The 26530-nt window shown below is 40.3% G+C and overlaps 2 protein-coding genes across 2 annotated transcripts in view; one reads left to right on the top strand and one right to left on the bottom strand.

Annotated features, from left to right (window-relative positions):
* The window catches only part of LOC307040843 (troponin I, fast skeletal muscle-like), a 124725-nt gene that overhangs the window by 82354 nt on the left and 15841 nt on the right, over nucleotides 1-26530 (bottom strand). The window lies entirely within an intron of this gene.
* On the top strand, nucleotides 23488-25196 carry LOC307040813 (E3 ubiquitin-protein ligase TRIM21-like; the record flags this gene model as incomplete). The annotated part of the gene is made up of 1 exon (XM_079683943.1): nucleotides 23488-25196. The coding sequence occupies exon 1, from the start codon at nucleotides 23511-23513 to the stop codon at nucleotides 25194-25196; it is 1686 nt and encodes a 561-aa protein (XP_079540069.1). The 5' UTR covers nucleotides 23488-23510.

Below are 26530 nucleotides of genomic sequence, written 5' to 3'. Positions count from 1 at the left end.
CATCGTTCTCCCCTTTTGATACTGATCTCTGTGGGAGAGGTAGGCGGCTCTTCAGCCAGAAGCAATTTCCGTGTTTTAGTGTCGACTTTATGCACTTTAAGTTACTTTTTATTACTTATTTTTGTTGTAATGTCTCACGGGTGTTCACAATGTATTTCTGTGTTGTTTAATTTGTATAGGGGCACGTTAAAGAGAGTACTGACTGGAGAAATGTTTTCTTTCTGTCGCTGTTTCGTCAGGTATGTTGTGTTACTTTTTACGTTATGCCCTTTTGATACTGATCTCTGTGGGAGAGGGGCACGTTAAAGAGAGTACTGACTGGAGAAATGTTTTCTTTCTGTCGCTGTTTCGTCAGGAGTGAAAATAAATGTACATCCTGAATGAAGCTACACGTCTGGGTCGTCGTCTTTCTACACAACACAACGCAGAGTCAGACACAGCCGGTTACATGAGTACTTCTACTTTTACTCAAGAACAAGGTCTGAGTACTTCTCCCACCTCTGGACCCTTGTGTGTTTTTCATGTATTTGTAAATATTATTTATATGAAATATGTAAAGGAGTATTTTACCTTTATATGATGCTTGCGACTCGATGACATCTTTTTCCTGTAGGATTAAAAAAAACATCCATTTGTTATGACATAATGTGTATATATTTAATATATACGTTAGTAAAGAAACCTATACTTGGATAAAAAAAAAGAGCACCTAAGTTTTTTATCGTTTTATTTGAGTTTTGCCTCTTTTGTTTGATTAGTTGTGACTCATGTAAAGGCCTGTTGTCTCTGTTGAACGTGTGAACATGTTGTTACTTTTGATTAAAAGCACTTAGCAAAATATCAACGCACCATCAGAGGCCAAGCAAGTCTTCCCAATGTGAAACCGATCTGATTGAAGAGAAACTCGTTTGAGCAACGGCCTGTTTAATTGGCTTCATAGAGAACAGAGGAAGGAAGCTGAAACACTTCCAATGTCAATAAGAAAAGTACTAAAGAGTTTGACATGAGTTAGATGTGTTGACTCCAGTGTTATTGGTGAATATTAATAAACATATGGATGAATGAGATCCAGAATTACTTACTCCGACATCTTGGAGTTTATTCGGCTTCAAAGTCTGCAGAAAAACAGGAATTATGTTTTAGAAATTACACAAATATACAAGAAAAAAAGTATCTCAAAGTCACATAAAAACACTGAGAGGTTCACAAGACTTCAAATCCAATCCAACTTCATAAAGCACTTTAAAACCTCCAGATCAAAGTGCTGTACGGAGAACTATGAAATCACACAGCGCAGCTCACAAAACAGAAACAAATAAAGGTCAAAATAAATAATAATAAAAACAACAGCCATGTTGTAAAAACCATACACCAGCGGTTCCCAACTATTTTCAACTGAGGGTCCACATTCCAAAAAAAAATCGCGGCCCAAATTCAACCAAAAACAACACGGAGGCTAAATAAAGTTCTCAGAGTACTTTTTATTTTAATTAGAAAAAGGAGCTGGCCATCAGTAACAAACTGATTTTTTTTTACACGGTTTAGTTGAATACTCGATTCTGATTGGTCGATTCAGAACATGTGACACGTTAATCCAGTAGAACAGACCGCTGGCAAGGACTGTAATGACCGTTGATAAGGAGGATCGAGAAAGAGAAAGGAAAAGAGGTTGAAATACAAAAACATCTTAAGAATGAAATGTTTCCACACAAATCATAATGTTTTGCAAATTGTTTGGCGGCCCACTTGCAATGCCTTCGCGGCCCACTAGGGGGCCACGGCCCACAGGTTGGGAACCTCTGCCATATACCATTTAAAGCAATAAAAGCAACCTTCTACAAAGAGCTGAACGCTAAGGAGACGAGCGAGGTAATAATGATTATTTTTGCTTCCGATAAGAGTCCTAAAACACTAAATATCTGCCAATAAACCAATATGTTGTATAGTATTTATTTGTTCCTGTAGCACACACTAGGAAAGGGAAAACCCCTTTAAACCTTCTAGAAGAAAGCATCTCAGAAACAGTGAAACCATTAAGAGAGCTGCACATCCAGACTTTAAACAGAATAAAAAACAAATATCTTACATGTTTATAAATCCCAATCTATCCTATAAAAAATCCTGATTTTGCAGATTGAACTTGGTTATTTTGGTCTTTTGGAGGCTTTTATTTTGAAAAAAAAGGTCCGTCTGAAGTTTTACTGTTGACATCCAGAGTTTTTAATTTGAAAATAATCCTTATCCTGAGCTTCCTTTAAGGATAGAGTTACTCTATGGGGCTTTTATTTTGAAAGAGAAGCCCCATCCTGAGACTCAAGCAAGATACAGTCACTTTAGGGCTTTTATTTTGAAAAACAAGCCTCATCCAGAGCTTTTTGTAGTCGGGCACTCTATGGGGTTTTTATTTTGGAATAGAAGCCCCATTCTGAAACTCAAGCAAGGATGTCGTCCCACTTTAGGGCTTTTATTTTGAAAAACCAGCCTTAACCTGAGTTTTACTGTTGAGGATAAAGTTGCTCGTTAGGGCTTTTATTTTGAAAAAACAAGCCTCATTCAGAGCTTAATGTAGTCGGTACTCGATGGGGCTTTGATTTAGAAAAACAAGCAGAATCCTAAGGTTTTTGAAAGGATACAGTTACTCTGCTGGACTTTTATTTTGAAAAGATTGGAATTACACTTCAGAAATGTTTTAAATCCTTAGCAGTTAAAGTTAGTTATGATCAGGTGATATATTTTGAAAGGATTTATACACATTTCCTCACATAAATGACATCTCACCTGTTTCACCTCCTTGAAACTGGTTACTATGCTCCTGATAAGAGTCCTTAAGGTGCTTGTACATATCGCCTCTGTGTGATCAATAAAGGTATTTAGATGGTCTGATAAACACTAAATATCTGGCAGTAAGCCAACTTTTAATATCATATGTATACACACTACAGGAAAGGGAAACCCCCACTGAAACCTGCTGAAGATCTCAGAACCAGTGAATCCATTATTAAGAGACAGCTGACACGAACAGAGAGGAAACAAGGTGAAGGTCGGGAGGAAATCCTAACTGCACTTAAAGGAAACGTAACACCGATCAGCCGAGGAAAGCCTCGAGTCTAAATCAGGACAAAGATCTGGAGCCATTAGTTCCTCTGTGATGAGAGGTCTGTCTCCTGGAGGATTATCAGAACCTCCGGACCCCCCTCTGAGGTGAACACATCGCTGAGTCAGGACCCTCTCATTATAGAACGAACACAAACACAAGATCAGTAGGAACCCATCAGCAGGAGAGGACTCTTTAAAGTAGAGACACTACATACTGATATACACCTGAACATCAGCAGGAGAGGACTCTTTAAAGTAGAGATACTACATACTGATATACACCTGAACATCAGCAGGAGAGGACTCTTTAAAGTAGAGACGCTACATACTGATATACACCTGAACATCAGCAGGAGAGGACTCTTTAAAGTAGAGACACTACACACTGATATACACCTGAACATCAGCAGGAGAGGACTCTTTAAAGTAGAGACACTACATACTGATATACACCTGAACATCAGCAGGAGAGGACTCTTTAAAGTAGAGACACTACATACTGATATACACCTGAACATCAGCAGGAGAGGACTCTTTAAAGTAGACACACTACATACTGATATACACCTGAACATCAGCAGGAGAGGACTCTTTAAAGTAGAGACACTACATACTAATATACACCTGAACATCAGCAGGAGAGGACTCTTTAAAGTAGAGACACTACATACTGATATACACCTGAACATCAGCAGGAGAGGACTCTTTAAAGTACAGATACTACATACTGATATACACCTGAACATCAGCAGGAGAGGACTCTTTAAAGTAGAGACACTACATACTGATATACACCTGAACATCAGCAGGAGAGGACTCTTTAAAGTACAGATACTACATACTGATATACACCTGAACATCAGCAGGAGAGGACTCTTTAAAGTAGAGACACGACATACTGATATACACCTGAACATCAGCAGGAGATGACTCTTTAAAGTAGAGATACTACATACTGATATACACCTGAACATCAGCAGGAGAGGACTCTTTAAAGTAGAGACACTACATCCTGATATACACCTGAACATCAGCAGGAGAGGACTCTTTAAAGTACAGATACTACATACTGATATACACCTGAACATCAGCAGGAGAGGACTCTTTAAAGTAGAGACACGACATACTGATAAACACCTGAACATCAGCAGGAGAGGACTCTTTAAAGTAGAGACACTACATACTGATATACACCTGAACATCGGCAGGAGATGACTCTTTAAAGTAGAGACACTACATACTGATAACACCTGAACATCAGTAGGAGAGGACTCTTTAAAATAGAGACACTACATACTGATAACACCTGAACATCAGTAGGAGAGGACTCTTTAAAGTAGAGACACTACATACTGACCTGAACATCAGCAGGAGAGGACTCTTTAAAGTAGAGACACTACATACTGATATACACCTGAACATCGGCAGGAGATGACTCTTTAAAGTAGAGACACTACATACTGACCTGAACATCAGCAGGAGAGGACTCTTTAAAGTAGAGACACTACATACTGATATACACCTGAAGATCAGCAGGAGAGGACTCTTTGAAGTAGAGACACTACATACTGATATACACCTGAACATCAGCAGGAGAGGACTCTTTAAAGTAGAAACACTACATACTGATATACACCTGAACATCAGCAGGAGAGGACTCTTTAAAGTAGACACACTACATACTGATATACACCTGAACATCAGCAGGAGAGGACTCTTTAAAGTAGAGACACTACATACTGATATACACCTGAACATCAGCAGGAGAGGACTCTTTAAAGTACAGATACTACATACTGATATACACCTGAACATCAGCAGGAGAGGACTCTTTAAAGTAGAGACACGACATACTGATATACACCTGAACATCAGCAGGAGAGGACTCTTTAAAGTAGAGATACTACATACTGATATACACCTGAACATCAGCAGGAGAGGACTCTTTAAAGTAGAGACACTACATCCTGATATACACCTGAACATCAGCAGGAGAGGACTCTTTAAAGTACAGATACTACATACTGATATACACCTGAACATCAGCAGGAGAGGACTCTTTAAAGTAGAGACACGACATACTGATAAACACCTGAACATCAGCAGGAGAGGACTCTTTAAAGTAGAGACACTACATACTGATATACACCTGAACATCGGCAGGAGATGACTCTTTAAAGTAGAGACACTACATACTGATAACACCTGAACATCAGTAGGAGAGGACTCTTTAAAATAGAGACACTACATACTGATAACACCTGAACATCAGTAGGAGAGGACTCTTTAAAGTAGAGACACTACATACTGACCTGAACATCAGCAGGAGAGGACTCTTTAAAGTAGAGACACTACATACTGATATACACCTGAACATCGGCAGGAGATGACTCTTTAAAGTAGAGACACTACATACTGACCTGAACATCAGCAGGAGAGGACTCTTTAAAGTAGAGACACTACATACTGATATACACCTGAAGATCAGCAGGAGAGGACTCTTTGAAGTAGAGACACTACATACTGATATACACCTGAACATCAGCAGGAGAGGACTCTTTAAAGTAGAAACACTACATACTGATATACACCTGAACATCAGCAGGAGAGGACTCTTTAAAGTAGACACACTACATACTGATATACACATGAACATCAGCAGGAGAGGACTCTTTAAAGTAGAGACACTACATACTGATATACACCTGAACATCAGCAGGAGAGGACTCTTTAAAGTAGAGACACTACATACTGATATACACCTGAACATCAGCAGGAGAGGACTCTTTAAAGTACAGATACTACATACTGATATACACCTGAACATCAGCAGGAGAGGACTCTTTAAAGTAGAGACACTACATACTGATATACACCTGAACATCAGCAGGAGAGGACTCTTTAAAGTAGAGACACTACATACTGATATACACCTGAACATCAGCAGGAGAGGACTCTTTAAAGTAGAGACACTACATACTGATATACACCTGAACATCAGCAGGAGAGGACTCTTTAAAGTAGAGACACTACATACTGATATACACCTGAACATCAGCAGGAGAGGACTCTTTAAAGTAGAGACACTACATACTGATATACACCTGAACATCAGCAGGAGAGGACTCTTTAAAGTAGAGACGCTACATACTGATATACACCTGAACATCAGCAGGAGAGGACTCTTTAAAGTAGAGACACTACATACTGATATACACCTGAACATCAGCAGGAGAGGACTCTTTAAAGTAAAGATACTACATACTGATATACACCTGAACATCAGCAGGAGAGGAGTCTTTAACTCTTTTACACCTATGTACCAAAATATCCACATGACGGGGCAATAATTGACTTTCCTTTAAATTAAGGCAGAGAGTTGTGAAGAAAATAAAAAAGCAGAAGTGCCATTCTGAGAATCTGCCAATATAATTAATGATTTATAATCAATACAGACTTTTACCAGAATAAAATGAAATGAATGTATATATTATAAACCCTAATATATTCTATAATAAAACATGTCTGGGGCTTTTATTTTGAAAAACAATGACAAACAGTGACCTTTTATTTTGAAAAACAGTATTATTTTAAGATAAAGTTACCTTCTGGGGCTTTTGTTTTGAAAAACATCATTTATATGTAGTTTTACTGTTTAAAATACAATGACAGTTTGACATTTTATTTTGAAAACCAAGCCTCACTCTGAGCTTACTGTAAGGTTACACTTACTCTATTGGGCTTTTAATTTGAAAAACAGTATAGTAACATTCAGGGGATTTTATTTTGTCAAACAACAATTATATGTCGTTGTATTGTTGACATACAGTGACCTTTTATTTTGAAAAAATGATTTTAAAAGAATCCAGAGTTACCATCTGGGGCTTTTGTTTTGAAAAACATTTGTTGTTTTTCTGTTAAAATACAGTGACAGTTTGACCTTTTATTTTGAAAATCAAGCCTCATCCTGAGCTTCCTGTAAGGTTGCAGTTAATCTATTGGGCTTTTTTGCTCCTGATAACATTTTAAAAAACTGATAATCTGCCATTAAACCAATATTAAACCTGTCCAATATTTCTCATACAACAGTGAGGATCTACATTAGGTTTCTAACAGATTGATAATACATTTGAAAAAAGCATCAGATAGACAATTACATAATTGCATATCTGAATATGATTGGCACTGTTCTCGATTACCATCAATGTTTTAAACAGCAATTATAAACTAAATAGTACACAATAAGAGTATATTACAAATACTGAAGGACATGTTTAGGAATTACTATTGACATCTGAAATATTTAGTTTGAATTATTTTATGAATTCTGTAATCTTTGGGGATTTTAGATTTAAATATTGTAAATGTATTAACTTTTTTTTTTATTAATGTAGGTTTTTGCTGCTAAGACATCATTAATGCCGTATGTTATTAATTTAAAGCAGAGCATCATCAGCACAAAGGTACATTTTTTATTCCACCTCTGCTAAACGTAAAACCCAGTTCTTTTGTGATATTTGAAGTTATTTTTGCGGTTTTCAAAATTGCGCATAAATAAAAAGTGCAAAATTGCACTTAATGTTTTGATTTATTGTCTAAAGGATATTCTAGGCAACATTCACGAAAACACAGCATATACTGGAGGTAAGATTGCAGTAGTTGCACAAACAATGCTGGGAGGTTCCATCAGTAATAATAAACTCATTTGATGAGATTAAAAACAAATATTTAGGGGGTAAAATAAAACAAACACACATTAAATCTATTCAAACGATCAGTGATGACACAATAATTCACTCTGGGACCATTGCATTACTCCACGGAGTCCACTTACACCAACACAACTCATCACTTTCACTTCACAGCTGCAAAACAAGCACTTTAACCCCGAACGTAATGACATCTTAAAACATCACCTTAGTTAGGGAATCATTTGCCCTAGTGTCCTCTTTCACATTCTGACACAGACGCTCCAACCTTGAGCAGCCGTTATCTCCCTTAAGGAGGGGCTGCCCTATAAGTTGTTGTTGTTATTGTTGTGGGACACCTGAGGCCTGAGGCCTGGACTACGAAGCAGTTTTTTCTCTTAGCCGGCTAACTTCAGGGGAAACTCTGGGTTTCAGGTCCTACGAAGCTGGTTCTCTTTTTAGCAGGCTAGATCTCCATGGTAACTGATGCTGAGCGGCTAACCTGCCCCGGAGCAGGTTAGGTTGCAGGCTAAGAGCTCAACTCAGTGAAAGCACTGCCTGCTGACCAATCAGAGCTCAGTGTGCGGAGTTTAAAGCGATTAAGTCATATTACAGGAGAAAGGAAATACAGAAAAGCTGCCGTTGCAGGAAAGACGGCCGGCAAAAATCACCGACCGTGTGAACGTGAACATTAATAGAATATCACCTCCCATCTTCAGAGCAATCTGACTATTAGAACATTAGCCTTAAGAAAGCTTACTTAAATATCTGCCACAACATAAGTAACCGGATCAGAGTAACATTAAGTACAGTCCGCGGCATATCACATCATAATGTATCATCTATCTCCTTATCTGAGTCAGCTGAGCCGTATCTGGCCGTGCAACACTCACAGTGTCACATACTGTATGCAGAAGTATTATTTTAAGCAACACATTAAGTTGAGGAAACACTCGAGTCAAATGTAATGAAAGTCAGATGGTGTCTTAGACGGGGCAGTGATATCATAAACCTGTTCATGTACGCATTCAAACACTTGTTCTGTTACCAGCTGTATTCACCTTGCAGGTGCAGCTATGTGGCTTTGATCCTGGATCAAGTGTTTAAGTCATGGATGTTTAAAGTTTAACTTCTTCATATGTCCAATATCATAGTTGACTTTTCATTCAGGAAGTATGACGCTGCGCTGTCAGTACGTTTCTCCATGTTTGTGATTGGTTGAATGCTCCAGATACCACCCCTTTCATGTGAACGCGCACCTAACTAGATAGGACACGGCTGGCTTGAGCGATCCACTTGATAACCCGCGTCGTAAAATACATATTTACATATTTCATTATTTATAATGAATAATTGAATAAATTATTTATAATGAATAATTGAATAAATTATTTATTTGAATATATTCATATTTACAGTTTAGCGAGAGCGCGTATGTTTTGGATTAGGCCAACCGGCTAACTCAAACATATCCAGGTTAGGTTGAACCAGCTTCGTAGTACAGGCCTCTGGAACACATCCTTCTCGGCGTGTAGATGACCTCCAGCCATAAGCGACAACAAATGTGATTCAGTGTCCTCAGCTGTTTAGTCTAACTATTGAAGAATGTTGATCATTACACTCTGAACTAGTTCAAACCTGGAGCTACAGGAGAGCTCTTCAGAATTGATTTGGCATCTCAACCGTGTGGTCAGACCGTGACCCGTGACATGTCTTGTGAATTCTCCGGCCGAAGCTCCAAATAAACCGTCAGTGTTTGCCATCAAAGCTCCAGCTCTCCTCGTGTCTCTCTGAGTCCTGTTTTCAAATGCTTCAGATGTTTCCCCCACAACCTTCATCTTCCTGCAGCAGCACTTTCTCACAAGCTTCTACCTTTTGACCAATATGTCAACAACAGTTTAAACATTCATACAAAACCAACATATCTGTTTAACAGCTCAAAGAAATGTGAGTACACTCAACAAGTACAAAATGCTTCATCGCTGAAAACAGAGATGTTCTTCTGAGAAACTCATGAAAAGTTTAACTATTATCAATACGTGTTTCACAAGTGTGACGGCCCCTAGGCCTTAGACTCACTTCCCTGGTTAGCCACTCCCCAATCATGACACCTGATTTTGGTTTACTGCTCAGCTACAGGTATGTAAGCCTGAGCAGTCAGTGGGTGTTTCTCCATGTCGAGGAAGGATGCTCCAGAGCCACTATTTCAAGGATACTACGTCATCGAGTGCCGCCGAAGGACTGTTCCAATGTCCAGCATACTTGGAATTCTACCGAGGCCGGCGCCCTTCGTAGCGAGACATTTCGAGGCTGCACATGTGTAGACTCCGCAGTCTCCACAATTTCCCCAAATCTGTGGCTGAAAATGTAAGGCGGGGCCTCTCCTATGACGCACACCTGCACACTTGCTAGCCTGTTCCACTCTTCGTTTTCCGAATGCCAAGAAGGATTCTTGCCTCGCTTCTGAAGCAGGTGACTCGGAAGACATGTGCTACCAAGCAAGCATCCTCGACATTGAGAAACACCCTTTCTCTCCTCTTGGCTCTGCTGGACCTTAGTTTGTTTGTCTTTGCTTTATATACTGATACATGTTCACACACCCACCCACGACACACATGACTGATTAACTGACTTCATAGTTAACTTAGTTTCTTTAAATAAATGCACTTTAATTGGATGAATGATGTGCGGTCTCCTTCGTTTGTCCGTCCTTGAGCCAGGGCGTGACACACGACAAAGCTAGCATATGATGATGTTGTATAAAATAATGCATTGCAGCAGAGTTACAATGAGCGCAACCTAAACAGCAGAACAACACTGAACAGTTTGTGAAAAAACAATCAAAAGATAAGTGAATAAAGTCTTAAAAAACACAACAAAAAGATTAAAATAAAATGTCCCAAAAACACGAAACTGAAATGTCTAAAAACGTTACGAATAAACGTGTGAAACGAATATTTAAAATCTGTAAAAACCTCTCGAAAACATGTGAAAAGTGTCCGACTTGATTTTGTAAAATATACGTTTCAATGCATTAATGTTTCATTCTCTTTCCCTTTTTAAACGGCTGGGGAGTTTCATCTGAAGCAAACATCAGATATAAAAGAAACATCTTAATTCATAGACCAGATTTGTACTTTACTTACAAGCAATACTTTTACTTTAAGCACAATTAATACTCTTATTTTTCAAACTAAGTACATTTCGCTGGTTACTTTGCAGCACTTTTACTTATACTGAAGTATTTTCTTGAGCATCTGAATACTTCTTCCACTTTAAAACAACCCAAAAACCTTATAAACTTCAAGACAAAGTGGCCGAAAAAGCTCGTCAAAGTATCAACTATCTGTAAAACCAATCAGCAGAGCGTTGTTCTCTTACCTTAAGACGGGAACAGAACGGAGCCTCTCGTCTTAAACTTTTGGCATTATAAGTTGGTTTATATTGCATTCCCCAAAGGCGAAGGGAACCCCGGCTTTCTGTTTATGGAAGTGGATTTTCCCACAGACCAATGGGCTGAGCAGCATCTGAAATATCATCTCCAACTCCCTCCCGACCCTAAATGTTAAATCTCCTCCCTAATCGACTACTATAATCAACATTTCCTTTGAGTTTGTTCTTCAGATTGCATTAATCCCAACGGAAAGGAAGATGTTGTGAGCCTGGAGGTGAGAAAGTAAATCGACATGATTTGACTCCATTATTATCATATATGAACGATGAGTGTGAAGCAAGGCAGGGCTCGATGAAAGACAACAGGGATTAGAGGTGATGAAAGTTAAAGAACAACAGGCGGGAGAGCAGGGAAGAGTCAAGGCGGCCATTTAAGAAACGTTAAGTAGATGCTATTGAGAAGCTGTTAACAGAAGAGAAAAGAGAGGAGGGGCTGACTTTAAAGAGTCCTCTCCTGCTGATGTTCAGGTGTATATCAGTATGTAGTGTCTCTACTTTAAAGAGTCCTCTCCTGCTGATGTTCAGGTGTACATCAGTATGTAATGTCTCTACTTTAAAAAGTCCTCTCCTGCTGATGTTCAGGTGTATATCAGTATGTAGTGTCTCTACTTTAAAGAGTCCTCTCCTGCTGATGTTCAGGTGTATATTAGTATGTAGTGTCTCTACTTTAAAGAGTCCTCTCCTGCTGATGTTCAGGTGTATATCAGTATGTAGTGTCTCTACTTTAAAGAGTCCTCTCCTGCTGATGTGCAGGTGTATATCAGTGTGTAGTGTCTCTACTTTAAAGAGTCCTCTCCTGCTGATGCTCAGGTGTATATCAGTATGTAGTGTCTCTACTTTAAAGAATCCTCTCCTGCTGATGTTCAGGTGTATATCAGTATGTTGTGTCTCTACTGGGACATGTCTCCATGGTTTGATGTTCAAAAAGGTATTTTATAGCCCAACATTAGCCTCCTTTAGCTTAGCGGTGGTGAAGTCATGTGACCGTGCTGTAGTTCCTTTATAGCCCAACATTAGCCTCCTTTAGCTTAGCGGTGGTGACGTGAAGTCATGTGACCGTGCTGTAGTTCCTTTACAGCCCAACATTAGCCTCCTTTAGCTTAGCGGTGGTGACGTGAAGTCATGTGACCGTGCTGTAGTTCCTTTACAGCCCAACATTAGCCTCCTTTAGCTTAGCGGTGGTGATGTGAAGTCATGTGACCGTGCTGTAGTTCCTTTATAGCCCAACATTAGCCTCCTTTAGCTTAGCGGTGGTGACGTGAAGTCATGTGACCGTGCTGTTGTTCCTTTACAGCCCAACATTAGCCTCCTTTAGCTTAGCGGTGGTGATGTGAAGTCATGTGACCGTGCTGTAGTTCCTTTAAAGCCCAACATTAGCCTCCTTTAGCTTAGCGGTGGTGATGTGAAGTCATGTGACCGTGCTGTAGTTCCTTTAAAGCCCAACATTAGCCTCCTTTAGCTTAGCGGTGGTGACGTGAAGTCATGTGACCGTGCTGTTGTTCCTTTACAGCCCAACATTAGCCTCCTTTAGCTTAGCGGTGGTGACGTGAAGTCATGTGACCGTGCTGTTGTTCCTTTACAGCCCAACATTAGCCTCCTTTAGCTTAGCGGTGGTGATGTGAAGTCATGTGACCGTGCTGTAGTTCCTTTAAAGCCCAACATTAGCCTCCTTTAGCTTAGCGGTGGTGATGTGAAGTCATGTGACCGTGCTGTAGTTCCTTTATAGCCCAACATTAGCCTCCTTTAGCTTAGCGGTGGTGATGTGAAGTCATGTGACCGTGCTGTAGTTCCTTTATAGCCCAACATTAGCCTCCTTTAGCTTAGCGGTGGTGATGTGAAGTCATGTGACCGTGCTGTAGTTCCTTTATAGCCCAACATTAGCCTCCTTTAGCTTAGCGGTGGTGACGTGAAGTCATGTGACCTTGCTGTAGTTCCTTTATAGCCCAACATTAGCCTCCTTTAGCTTAGCGATGGTGACGTGAAGTCATGTGACCGTGCTGTAGTTCCTTTATAGCCCAACATTAGCCTCCTTTAGCTTAGCGGTGGTGACGTGAAGTCATGTGACCGTGCTGTAGTTCCTTTATAGCCCAACATTAGCCTCCTTTAGCTTAGCGGTGGTGACGTGAAGTCATGTGACCGTGCTGTAGTTCCTCTATAGCCCAACATTAGCCTCCTTTAGCTTAGCGATGGTGACGTGAAGTCATGTGACCGTGCTGTAGTTCCTTTATAGCCCAACATTAGCCTCCTTTAGCTTAGCGGTGGTGACGTGAAGTCATGTGACCGTGCTGTAGTTCCTTTATAGCCCAACATTAGCCTCCTTTAGCTTAGCGGTGGTGAAGTGAAGTCATGTGACCGTACTGTAGTTCCTTTATAGCCCAACATTAGATGCCTTTAGCTTAGTGGCAAACTGCAACTGTTGCAAAACCTAATTTCCCCCGTGGGACAAACAAAGTATTTCTCTTTCTGATATTATTACATTACACTAATGTGTTTCTAACAGGTGTTGCAGAAAAAACATTTGGTCGTTTCTTTAGCAGAGCTTCAGTCGTTGCTGCTGCTGACGGACAAACTGCAGCAAGTGGAGCCCAAAATAGAGAAATAATTAACGAGAGACGGAGAGACCCTTAAACCACCAACACTAGTTTTATATATAATTTTTTTTTTTTAAATGATAATGTAACATATTTATGTTAAATGATTATAAAAGATTAATATAATTTCATATAATATATATTAAAACAATTGGTAGATTATGTTTTAGTTTGGAAGCAGAGGTGGAAGAAGTACTCTTGAAGTAGATCTTGTACTTGAGTAAAGGTAGAAGTACTCAGATCTTGTACTTGAGTAAAGGTAGAAGTACTCAGATCTTGTTCTTGAGTAAAGGTAGAAGTACTCAGATCTTGTACTTGAGTAAAGGTAGAAGTACTCAGATCTTGTACTTGAGTAAAAGTAGAAGTACTCAGATCTTGTTCTTGAGTAAAAGTAGAAGTACTCAGATCTTGTACTTGAGTAAAAGTAGAAGTATTCAGATCTTGTTCTTGAGTAAAAGTAGAAGTACTCAGATCTTGTACTTGAGTAAAAGTAGAAGTACTCAGATCTTGTACTTGAGTAAAAGTAGAAGTACTCAGATCTTGTACTTGAGTAAAAGTAGAAGTACTCAGATCTTGTACTTGAGTAAAAGTAGAAGTCCCAGAGTGTAGGAATACTCTGTTACAGTAAAAGTCCTGCATTCAAAATGTTCCTCAAGTGAAAGTAGAAAAGTATTCTCATCAAAATATAGTGAAAGACAGTAAAAGTAGTCGTTGTGCAGATTGGTCCATTTCAGAATAATAGATATGATATGTTTTATAATGATTGATCATGAAAGTGTTCTCAAAGCTGGTAAAGGTGCAGCTAGTTTGAATGACTTTGTATACTGCAGGGTAGCTGGTGGATTTACTCCAGGTGGAACTAAAGTCTGATTCAACACTTGATTAGATTTACCATCATTCATCCACATCTGTAAAGTAACTAAAGGGATTAAATACATGTAGTGGAGTACAAGTACACAGTAGCATAACATGGAAATACTCAAGTAAAGTACAAGTATCTCCAAATGATACAGGTACAGGGGGTACAGTACTTGTAGGCTACTTAGTTACTTTCCACCTCTGAGTAGAAGATACATGCTGTGTCTCCAATTGTTCCCAATGAGTAGGTCAGTTAGTAGTAAAGCCATGGGGTCCAATGGCTTTTAGAGGAGTTTAAAACGTGAATGTATTTATACGGCTTTCTCCTCCAGTCCTTTCTGCTCCGTGTGGTGAGAGGACGAGACGGAAATAGAAGGCTTAGACGTCTCCTGATGAAGAGGACGGCAAATTACAGTGATGACAGATTAATAGCAAAAACACATTTGCAGAGTACTGAGTCATTTATTTACACCCTGAGAGGAACGTGAGAAAAAACATTTACACTGTTAGTGAACCTTTAACTAAGTCTGTTCTTTTTTGATTGTGTCTTAATAACTTAGGAACAGATTAAAAGGAGTTTTGCCACATTTGTGTGTGTGTGTGTGTGTGTGTGTGTGTGTGTGTGTGTGTGTGTGTGTGTGTGTGTGTGTGTGTGTGTGTGTGTGTGTGTGTGTGTGTGTGTGTGTGTGTGTGTGTGTGTGTGTGTGTGTGTGTGTGTGTTTGTGTGAATAAAGGTTCATCTTCCAGCCATATGCCTCTCCCTGCTTCCACCGTCTACACACACAACCAAATTACATCTATACCAACGTGTCTACGTCAATGCACTCTTATTAGATTATTTTATCAACTATAAGCTTTATCAAAAAGGAAGGTCTTAAGAGCACTCTTAAAAACGGATAGGGTGTCTGCCGTCCGAACACAGACTGGAAGCTGATTCCACAAAAGTGGAGCTTGATAAGAAAAGGCTCTGGCTCCCATTGTACTTTTAGAGACTCTAGGAACAACCAACAACCCTGCATTCTTGGAACGCAATGCCCTAGTACAGTGGTTCTCAAAGTGGGGGGCGCAGAGGGATGACAGGGGGGGCGCGAGAGACCAGGAGGAAAAATTGTTATTAAAAACAAAAATAAAAAGATTTAAAAAAATATATAATTTGAAAGATTATTGTTTCGAAAATAATATGATACAGTACAGTACTATTACGTCTGGGTGTCTGTGTTCCATTAAAACTTGGCTCTGTGTGGAACGAGCCATTTTGTGTGCATGCGCAAGCGAGAGAGAGAGCGCACAGGTACCGGAGATTGTTGTTGTTATAGCTTTTGGTGCTAGCGAGCTACGCTAACGGATATAAGGAGTTTTTTCAACAATAAAGTGGAGGAGAGTCCTCTCCTGTCAGACTGAGAGTCTCAGTGAGCTAAAGGACTCTCAGTGTTTAGATAGTTAACTTTAGTCTAAGTTATCTCAAACGTTTTGGTCACGATTAATGTAAACAATTATTTCCGAGGCACACGTTTATATGATCATTATAGTTATAAAAAAATAAGAGAATAAATGAAAAACAGGTATGAAATACTATATGACATTAAAAAAATAATAAAGTTTAATAGGGAGTGATTTGTAAAATATCCATAAAGAAAAAGTAAATCTGTTTACAGTTCTGTTTCATATGGTGTTGAGAGATGTATCCATAGATCTCTTCATTTTGCTCTCAAAGTGAAACAGATTGATGCTTTTAACTTCAACATTTAAAAACAAATCTTCCCCGGGGGAGCATGCCCCCGGAACCCCCTATGTGAGGTCCACACACCACCTATAAAAATGGCACTTGACCCCTGCTTACACCTATATGCCGTGAGCTGATTATCGAGCTTTCATTGTAACAGTCGCGGGTACGCTGTGTATTTGTGTGGGGATTGTTGCAGTAGAACATTTCACTGTAGCGACCAGTACATTAATGGGAAACCCTAAATGTTTGAGCACCCTCTATGAAACGTCAAGCTACCCCACAGCACCCCCAAAATAAATCTCTGGCGCCGCCACTGAGCCTGACTATTTGTGTTGGGGGGGCCCGACTTTTTTTTTTTCCAAAGACGGGGCCTGACAGAAAAAGTTTGAGAACCACTGCCCTAGTAGGACATTAGGATATAATGAGTTCTTTAAGTTAAGATGGCGCCTGCCCATTAAGGGCTTTGTAGGCGAGAAGAAGAATTTTAAATTATATCCTGTGTTCTATAGGGAGCCAGTGTAAGGCAGCCAGAACAGGAGTAATGTGGTCCCTTTTCCTAACTCTGGTTAGTACACGAGCTGCAGCATTTTGAATCAGCTTCACTGACTTTATCTCATTCTTCACCTTGAGCACACTCCAGCACTGCCTGTACAGGTGAGACTAACTGACTGCAAACGTCCCATCTGACTGGGAGATAAATAAAGGGTTTTTTAACTATCAAAATTGCAAGAAATATGCTTGTAAAGTCTATTTTATTAATGCCTTTAAAAAACGAGAGCACAAAAAAACCTAACTGACATTTAACTGTCTGAGTGAGCGCAAGTAGTGGAAGAAGTATTAAAGACGCACTAAAATGCTTTTAGGGTTTCCCCTTTCCTGTTGTGTGTTCTAGAGGTTTGTGTGCATGTGAATGCTCTGCAAAATAATAAATATTACATCCAAAAAAAGGAGGGTCAGGCCGATTGTCGAACCTCAGATTGAGGAGGAACAATGCGGATTCCGTCCTGGTCGTGGAACGACGGATCAGCTTTTTACTCTCGCAAGGATCCTGGAGGGGGCCTGGGAGTACGCTTATCTGGTCTACATGTGTTTTGTAGACTTGGAGAAGGCGTATGACCGGGTTCCCAGGGAGTCACTGTGGGAGGTGCTGCGGGAGTATGGGGTGAGGGGGTCTCTACTCAGGGCCATTCAATCTCTGTACTCCCAAAGCGAGAGCTGTGTCCGGGTCCTCGGCAGTAAGTCGGACCCATTTCAGGTGAGGGTTGGCCTCCGCCAGGGCTGCGCTTTGTCACCAATCCTGTTTGTAATATACATGGATCGGATTTCGAGGCGTAGTCGTGGGGGAGGGGGTCTGCAGTTCGGTGGACTAAGGATTGCACCACTGCTTTTTGCAGATGATGTGGTTCTGATGGCTTCATCGGTCTGCGACCTTCAGCACTCACTGGATCGGTTCGCAACCGAGTGTGAAGCGGCTGGGATGAGGATCAGCACCTCCAAATCTGAGGCCATGGTTCTCAGCAGGAAACCGATGGACTGTCCACTCCAAGTAGGGAATGAGTCCTTACCCCAAGTGAAGGAGTTCAAGTATCTCGGGGTCTTGTTCTCGAGTGAGGGAACAATGGAGCGTGAGATGGGTCGGAGAATCGGAGCAGCGGGAGCGGTACTGCAGTCTCTTTACCGCACCGTTGTGACGAAAAGGGAGCTGAGCCAGAAGGCAAAGCTCTCTGTCTACCGGGCCATTTTCGTTCCTACCCTCACCTATGGTCATGAAGGATGGGTCATGACCGAAAGAACGAGATCGCGGGTACAAGCGGCCGAGATGGGTTTTCTCCGCAGGGTGGCTGGTGTCTCCCTTAGGGATAAGGTGAGAAGTTCGGTCATCCGGGAGGGACTCGGAGTTGAATCGCTCCTCCTTCGCGTCGAAAGGAGCCAGTTGAGGTGGTTCGGGCACCTAGTTAGGATGCCACCTGGGCGCCTCCCTAGGGAGGTGTTCCAGGCACGTCCAGCTGGGAAGAGACCAAGGGGTAGACCTAGAACCAGATGGAGGGATTATATCTCTTCTCTGGCCTGGGAGCGCCTTGGGATCCCCCAGTCAGAGCTGGTTGATGTGGCCAGGGAAAAGAAAGTTTGGGGCTCTCTGCTGGAACTGCTACCTCCGCGACCCGACCACGGATAAGCGGGAGAAGATGGATGGATGGATGGATGGATGGATGGACATCAAAAATAATTAGATCTTGTACTTGAGTAAAAGTAGAAGTACTCAGATCTTGTACTTGAGTAAAAGTAGAAGTACTCAGGTATTGTACTTGAGTAAAAGTAGAAGTACTCAGATCTTGTACTTCATGGAGCGATGGAACCGTTCACAGAGGCCGTTAGCCTGAGGGTGGTAAGCGGTAGTCCTGTGCAGCTTAACCCCCAAACCACTCGCCATGGCGTTCCAGAGCTCGGACGTGAACTGTCTGACGGGGTGCCAAAACGACACACCCACGTCGCAATGAAAGCCCGGGCTATGTCAGCCTCCACGTGCGAACCACGCTGCAGCGGCATGCTCCCAAAACTCCGGCAGTTTAACGTAAACATCGCGATCAGCCATGTTCAATAAGTCTTCGGACTCTATCACGAAAACGTCAGGGTCACCAGTGTAGACCTGATGAAAGGGAGTCAGAGGCGGTGTGTTCAGTATAGAATTCCACACTTTACTTTCCATTTAGTACAACAGACAGGATACATACAACTGCTTGCTGCTGCTCTCAAGCTAGCATCACAACCACAGCAGTGCTCCCACTAACACGTCTTTGGTGCAACACACACTATAACACTCAGTGAATTATGTCCCGTAAATGTCACCACAATATATTATATTTTGATGAGAATACTTTTCTACTTTCACTTGAGGAACATTTTGAATGCAGGACTTTTACTGAAACAGAGTATACCTACAATCTGATACTTCTACTTTTACTCAAGTACAAGATCTGAGTACTTCTACTTTTACTCTAGTTCAAGATCTGAGTACTTTTACTATTACTCAAGAACAAGATCTCAGTACTTTTACTTTTACTCCAGTTCAAGATCTGAGTACTTCTACTTTTACTCTAGTTCAAGATCTGAGTACTTTTACTATTACTCAAGAACAAGATCTCAGTACTTTTACTATTACTCAAGTACAAGATCTGAGTACTTTAACTTTTACTCCAGTACAAGATCTGAGTACTTTTACTATTACTCAAGTACAATATCTGAGTACTTCTACTTTTACTCAAGTACAAGATCTGAGTACTTTTACTATTACTCAAGTACAAGATCTGAGTACTTTTACTTTGACTCAAGTACAAGATCTGAGTACTTTTACTATTACTCAAGTACAAGATCTGAGTACTTTTACTTTTACTCCAGTTCAAAATCTGAGTACATTTACTTTTACTCTAGTACAAGATCTGAGTACATTTACTTTTACTCAAGTACAAGATCTGAGTACTTTTACTTTTACTCCAGTTCAAAATCTGAGTACATTTACTTTTACTCTAGTACAAGATCTGAGTACATTTACTTTTACTCAAGTACAAGATCAGGGGCCTCATTTATAAAGGGATAAACGCTCAAAAAATGGCGCACGGCAGTTTCTACGCAATGTTTGCGATTTTATAAAATACTAACTTGACGGGAAAACGTGCGGTCCTCCACGCAAACTCTAAACCATGCGTACGCACTAAGCACAAAAACGGGAGAGACGAGAAACTGCGACACCGTTGGCAGAAGGAAGAATGGAGAGAAATATGTGGAAATAATACCATAAATAAAACGTTAACTCTCATTTATCATATATGAAGAATTCATTTTCAAACATTGATTAAAGCCAATCTTAAAATGATTTAACAAACGCCTGTTTGAGACTCCTCAGTGCTCACAAAAACATAACTGGGAGAAATAAATAAATACGGATATGTTATTTAAAACTACCTCGAATATGTTGTGTTAATGTTATGAAATGTTTTCTCATAAATGATGCGGTAAGCAGGAGGACAGAATTACGTCTAAACTGACGTTTTGCATTTCTATAGGTTGTAGATACGAGCATGGTTTTATATATGTTTAATACATGTTTAATCGTGTTTTATGCCGTTTGCCAAGACTTGATAAATCGCTCGTAAAACACAGGAGGCATGGAAACTAAGAGCACCCATGTGGTAAATTGTACAGCTAATATAACACAACACATTAGTTGTATTTCCTTTAACTGGTGGATATAGAGTTGCTGCGGGGGGGGGACAGAAACCACCAAACCACCAAATACAAAAACATAATTCAGATCCAGCCGTCATGACTCCACTCCGGAGGGATTCCCCGATCCTTTCTTAGTTTCTCATCAAGGGGGGGGTCTCCTGTCCCCGGTACAAACACACTGCCTGAGGAAGGCTATGTGTATTTTTTTTGTCATGAACCTTTTTCGGACCACTTATTTATTTATTTTGGTGACGATCCGACCTCCATGCTGCTACTCTGGTTCAAACTGCATCCACCAAACAATATGATTTATCTCCACCTCCCCAAAATAACCAAAATCTGACACGGTGTGAGATGTCTTTTTGAGCTGTTCTGTCCTCATTGAGCTGTTCTGTCCTCATTTCCTGCTATCTTCTTCATAAAGTCAGTCAAAATGAATGAATGAAAGGGCGTTTCTTTGACTATTTATAGGCAAATATGGGCGTTACGTGAACCCCGCAAAAGCTTCACCGCATTTCGAGTCGGTTGTGATTTATAAAGGGAAACAGGCGTAGGAAGTGCCATACGCACTCTCCTCGCCGGTAAGCAATGTTTGTTGAATCGGAAAGTGGCGGAACATTTATGTACCTATTTTTCGGATTTCTACTACGTAAGCAACCTTCCCACGTCAATCCTACGCACGGCGTTATAAATGAGACCCCAGAGTACTTCTACCTTTAGTACAATATCTGAGTACTTCTACTTTTACTCTAGTACAATATATATACTTATACCACCTCCGTTTATAGCCTATGAAAAAAAACTATAAGAAAACGAAGGCCAAAGCTAACGTTAGCAGATAGTGACAACGTATGCTAGTTAGCTAGCTCAATGATTCCTTAAATAATATTGCTACAGAAACATTTTTCTGTTCACATCACGCTCTGCTCTGAACACCCGAACAGTAAGGCGATATGGGTCCGTTCTTATTGTGCATCCATGGGTAAAGGAACGTGCCGGGCGGCGCTGTCCCGTGGGTTAGATGCACGTTCATAATGCAGAGGGAAATAACTCTCAGAATAACGTTATTAGCACATTATTACAACTTGAGGAACGAATGTTTTTAATAAGGGCTATACAAGTGTTCATACTGGGTAGTTTATTTAGTTTAAACAAAATTATCCAACGATTTACAGACCACTCTTTCCCCATGTAAGTCAATGGGAAAAAGTGTTTCCGGGCCCAGCAACCTAAAGGACGTGTAGTACCGCCGTTTGGCCACAACGAATATTTTCCTCAGAGTCCGGCGCACTTCCTGGGGGCTTGCTTCGCTTGCAAGAGCCGCAATGTTGGATGGATTTTTCTCGATTCGTCGCAATAACGTAAATGACGTCAGACGCTGCGTGACAGTTCACTCAGAAGTTATGATTCAAATGTGAATATTCACTCATAAACTGTGATCCACATTAAATTAAACAGCACTTTTCGTTAAAAGAACGTATAAGTTTATTGTTCGGTTGACTTTTGATTTTGCAGTACCCATAATACTTATGAGTTAGTAGTACTGTTGGGGTTTACAGCGTAGTGGAGTAAAAGTACACCATTTACCTCTGAACTGTAGTGGAGTAGAAGTATAACGTAGCAAAAAATGGCTCTTAAGTACAGACCCATTTTCAAACAGTTTGTTCAGGGAGGAGGAAATGTTTCACCAGCTGCTCTTAAACAGGGACTATAACACACCGTTCTGAAATATAGCTATAAATCTCCAGATGTGTAAAGAGATGTCCTTTATGTATTGAGAAAATATTCCTACTTATGCTCAATTCACTATTTAAAAGCCTCTTGGATCAGTTGTAAAATGCATCATCACAAAGTTAAATAACAAGCCTCAACAGTTATTCCTCCACTTCCTCTTGGCAAACTGCCACTGAGACGTGGAACCACACGGTAAGATAAGAATTTCAATTTCCTGGAAATGAAAGCTGAATTTTGTCTGAGCGACAGCAGAGCAGCAGTGTCTCTGTTTCTCTGAAGAAACAACTGAATCCAGTAGCTTTTTTCAACACAGCAGAACCTCTGCAAACTCTGGTGAGTGCACTACAGACACATCACTTAATACATATTTAGTCAAAGTTGGATTAAAATCTGAATCTGACTGTATTACATCCATTTGACCATATAAAGAATATTATACAATAGAAATGTGTCCGTTAAGATATTAGCAACAGCCAAAAATACAATGTAAACTCTGGGTAAGGAAGGTTAGACAGAAGCTAGCATTAGCTTATACTTATTTTCTTATTTCCTGTATTTGAAAACATCTTTATAAATGACTTTATTAAACAAAGTAGTATCTAAGTATTATATTTGTTCAGGACTGTCCAAAGCAAGGTATCTGGTGTTATGTTACAAGTCTTGCTTATAAAAAAGGCATGACAAGTACATATCTCATTTTATATCATTTGTACACACTGTGGTTAGCAGCCTGGAGCTTTGAACCTGTTTCTGTAGTAACTGCTGTCTGCCTTTTGAAGCTGATAACTTTTACTGTTTATTTAACAACTATAGTATCAACTTCAGTGATAATCAGGTTTCACTCCTCTGTTCAACAATGGAAAAATCCCCTACAATTATTAGAGCTTACACATTGTGTTTTTTTTAGAGTTTAAACTGAATACTGCTATGATGTTCCAGATTTAATTTGAACTTGAATTTTAATTCTTACAGACAAAAAACCTAAATGTTTTTGGTTGTCATTGGTCTATGTATGTCATTTCTAACATAAAACGTTGGGTGGTTTACATTTTTGGATTCATAGTAGGACTCTATGAACTGGCAAATAGAGAATATGTAATTGCAGTTGTGTTTTTTTCAAACTTTTGTCCTCAGAGAGACATGTCTGCTGCCAGCTGTCTGCTGACTGAAGATCAGTTTCTGTGCTCCATCTGTCTGGATGTGTTCACTGATCCAGTCACCACACCATGTGGACACAACTTCTGTAAAGTCTGCATCTCTGAACACTGGGATGCTAAAGTCCCCTATCAGTGTCCCAACTGTAATAAGCTCTTCCACACAAGACCTGAAATGCTGGTCAACACTTTCATCTCTGAGATGGCTGCTCAGTTCAGAGAGTCAGCTCAACAGAAAGCCAGCAGCAGCAGCTCAGAGCAACACGTTGTCAAACCAGGAGAAGTTCCCTGTGACGTCTGCACTGGAACCAGACTGAAGGCCCTGAAGTCCTGCCTGGTGTGTCTGGAGTCCTACTGTGAGACTCACCTGGAGCCTCACCTGACAAGAGCAGGCCTGAAGAAACATCAGCTGATCGACCCTGAGGAGAACCTGGAAGGCAGGATGTGTGTGAAGCACGATAAACTGCTGGAGCTGTTCTGTAAGACCGACCAGGTGTGTGTCTGCATGCTCTGCTCTGTTTCAGACCACAAGACACATGATGTTGTTCCTCTGAAAGAAGGATATGAAGGAAAGAAGGCTGAGCTGGGGAAGACAGAGGCTGAAATTCAGCAGATGATCCAGAAGAGACGACTGAAGATTCAGGAGATGAACCGCTCAGTGGAGCTCAGTAAGGAAGGAGCAGACAGAGAGATAGCAGATGGTGTTCAGGTCTTCACCGCTCTGAAGGAGTCTGTTGAGAGAAGCCAGGCCGAGCTCATGGACACCATCAAAGAGAAGCAGAGAGAGACAGAGGAACAGGCTGAAGGCTTCATCAAAGAGCTGGAACAGGAAGTCTCTGAGCTGAAGAAGAGAAGCTCTGAGGTGGAGCAGCTCTCACGCTCTGAAGACCAGCTCCACCTCCTCCAAAGCTTCACGTCCCTGAACGCTGCTCCACCCACCAAGAACTGGACAGAAGTCAGGGTCCGTCCACCTTCATATGAGGGGACTGTGAGGAGAGCTGTGAGGAGAGCTGTGACTCAGCTGGAGGAGACGCTCAGGAAACAGATGAAGAAGCTGCTTGAAGTGGAGGTGAAGAGGGTCGAGCAGTTTGAGGTGGAGGTGGAGCTGAAGAGGGTCCAGCAGTCTGAGGTGGAGGTTACTCTTGATCCTGATACAGCACATCCTGCACTCATCCTGTCTGATGATGGAAAACAAGTGAAACATGTTGATGTGAAGAAGAATCTCCCAGACAATCCAGAGAGATTTGATACTTGTACTTGTGTTTTAGCAAAGCAGAGTTTCTCTTCAGGTAGATTTTATTACGAGGTTCAGGTTAAAGGAAAGACTCAGTGGGATCTAGGAGTGGCCAGAGAGTCGATCAACAGGAAGGGAAACATCTCACTGTCTCCTCAGAACGGTTACTGGGCGATATGGTTGAGGAATGAGTACCAAGCCCTTGCTGGTCCTCCAGTCCGTTTCTCTCTGAAGTCTCAGCCTGAGAAGGTGGGGGTGTTTGTGGATTATGAGGAGGGTCTGGTCTCCTTTTATGATGTTGATGCTGCAGCTCTGATCTACTCCTTCACTGGCTGCTGCTTCAAAGAGAAACTCTACCCATACTTTAGTCCTTGTCCTAACCATGGTGGTAAAAACTCTGCCCCTCTGATCATCTCTCCTGTCAATCACACTGAGTAGAACAACCATTGATTTGAAATCAGGTTCAATATCATTTAATGTTATAAATGTATGTGTTTTAGGGGATGGGCGTTGAATACACTGTGTTATCAGATTATGATTTTTTTCTGTAATTGTTTTCATTGTTAATTTTTCAGAATCTGATCACATATGGTTCAGCTTGAGGAGACGCATACAAACACATAAAATACTTATGAGTATGTTCGAATGTAGTCTAGTTATTCTACAGATTGCACTTCCTGCTGTCATAACTTGAAGAGATCAGAAAACGATTTACTCAGAAATAAACTTTTGCCACTTCTTTATCTGTCAGGGGGACAAGAAAAGTATGTATTGTCTCAGAATGTTGTTTTCAAAAAGTGTGTCATACGTGCACACATTACTAATGGAAGTAATGCACTCCTTTTTCATGAGTAAAATACTGTATATGTACTTTAAAATAAAAAAAAGTTCAATTGAGGGAAAAATTATGGATGTTTCTGGTGTTTTAAAGGAGTAACTGCAGGATTCATGCTTTAATTACAGTATATTGGTACAACATGTATTAACAGTTACTTGGAGAATCAACGATATCTGATTATTAAACATTAGGCTTAAGAAACGAGGGAAATTACAATGTTACATCTCAGCTGTCTGTTGTGTGGTGTTAATTGTATTTTGTCCACCTTTCTGCACACTGCGTGTATAGTTTACCAAGTCATTATTCCATAGACTTCATTTTGTGATATTTTGTTAAAGTTTGTCATGATTTTGAGCAATTAAGTTAACATCACGAGAAAGTTGTTTTTAAGTCATATTAAACTAAACTAAATAACTATTTGGAGTAAGTTTCTTCCAGCCACTAGAGGGGGGGGGGGGGGGGGGGGGGTAGTGATGATACAAAGAAATACAACACATATATTTGTATTTCTCCAGGTGAGTTTTAGTGTCTCCATGCACTCTAAACTCTCTACATAATTGTATGATAGCAAGTGACAATATATTACTGACAATTTTTTATATTGGATACACTGTAAAAAAAGATCGTATTTTACAGGAAATAACTGTAAATGTTTATAGTAATTATCATGTTTTTTTTAATTATTTGCAAAATCCTGTAAAATGACAGATATTAACTATAAATTAACAACCCAAAACATTATTTTAAGTATTTTGACAATAACAAATAAAAAAATTCTCCTTTTTTTTTTACAGTAAATTTACTATATAATATTTACAGTATTTTTGCACTTTCAGAAAATACATGCAGATGTACGTAAAATAAAAAGTATTATCTGTAATTAAATATGTAACTCGTAATATAAAAGTGTATTACTATTATAAGACTTTAAGAT

This window comes from Notothenia rossii (genome assembly GCF_949606895.1).
Source record: "Notothenia rossii genome assembly, chromosome: 5".
Taxonomy (NCBI): Eukaryota; Metazoa; Chordata; class Actinopteri; order Perciformes; family Nototheniidae; genus Notothenia; species Notothenia rossii.
Note: the sequence above shows the minus strand (reverse complement) of the source record. Positions and strands in the feature narration are given on the sequence as shown.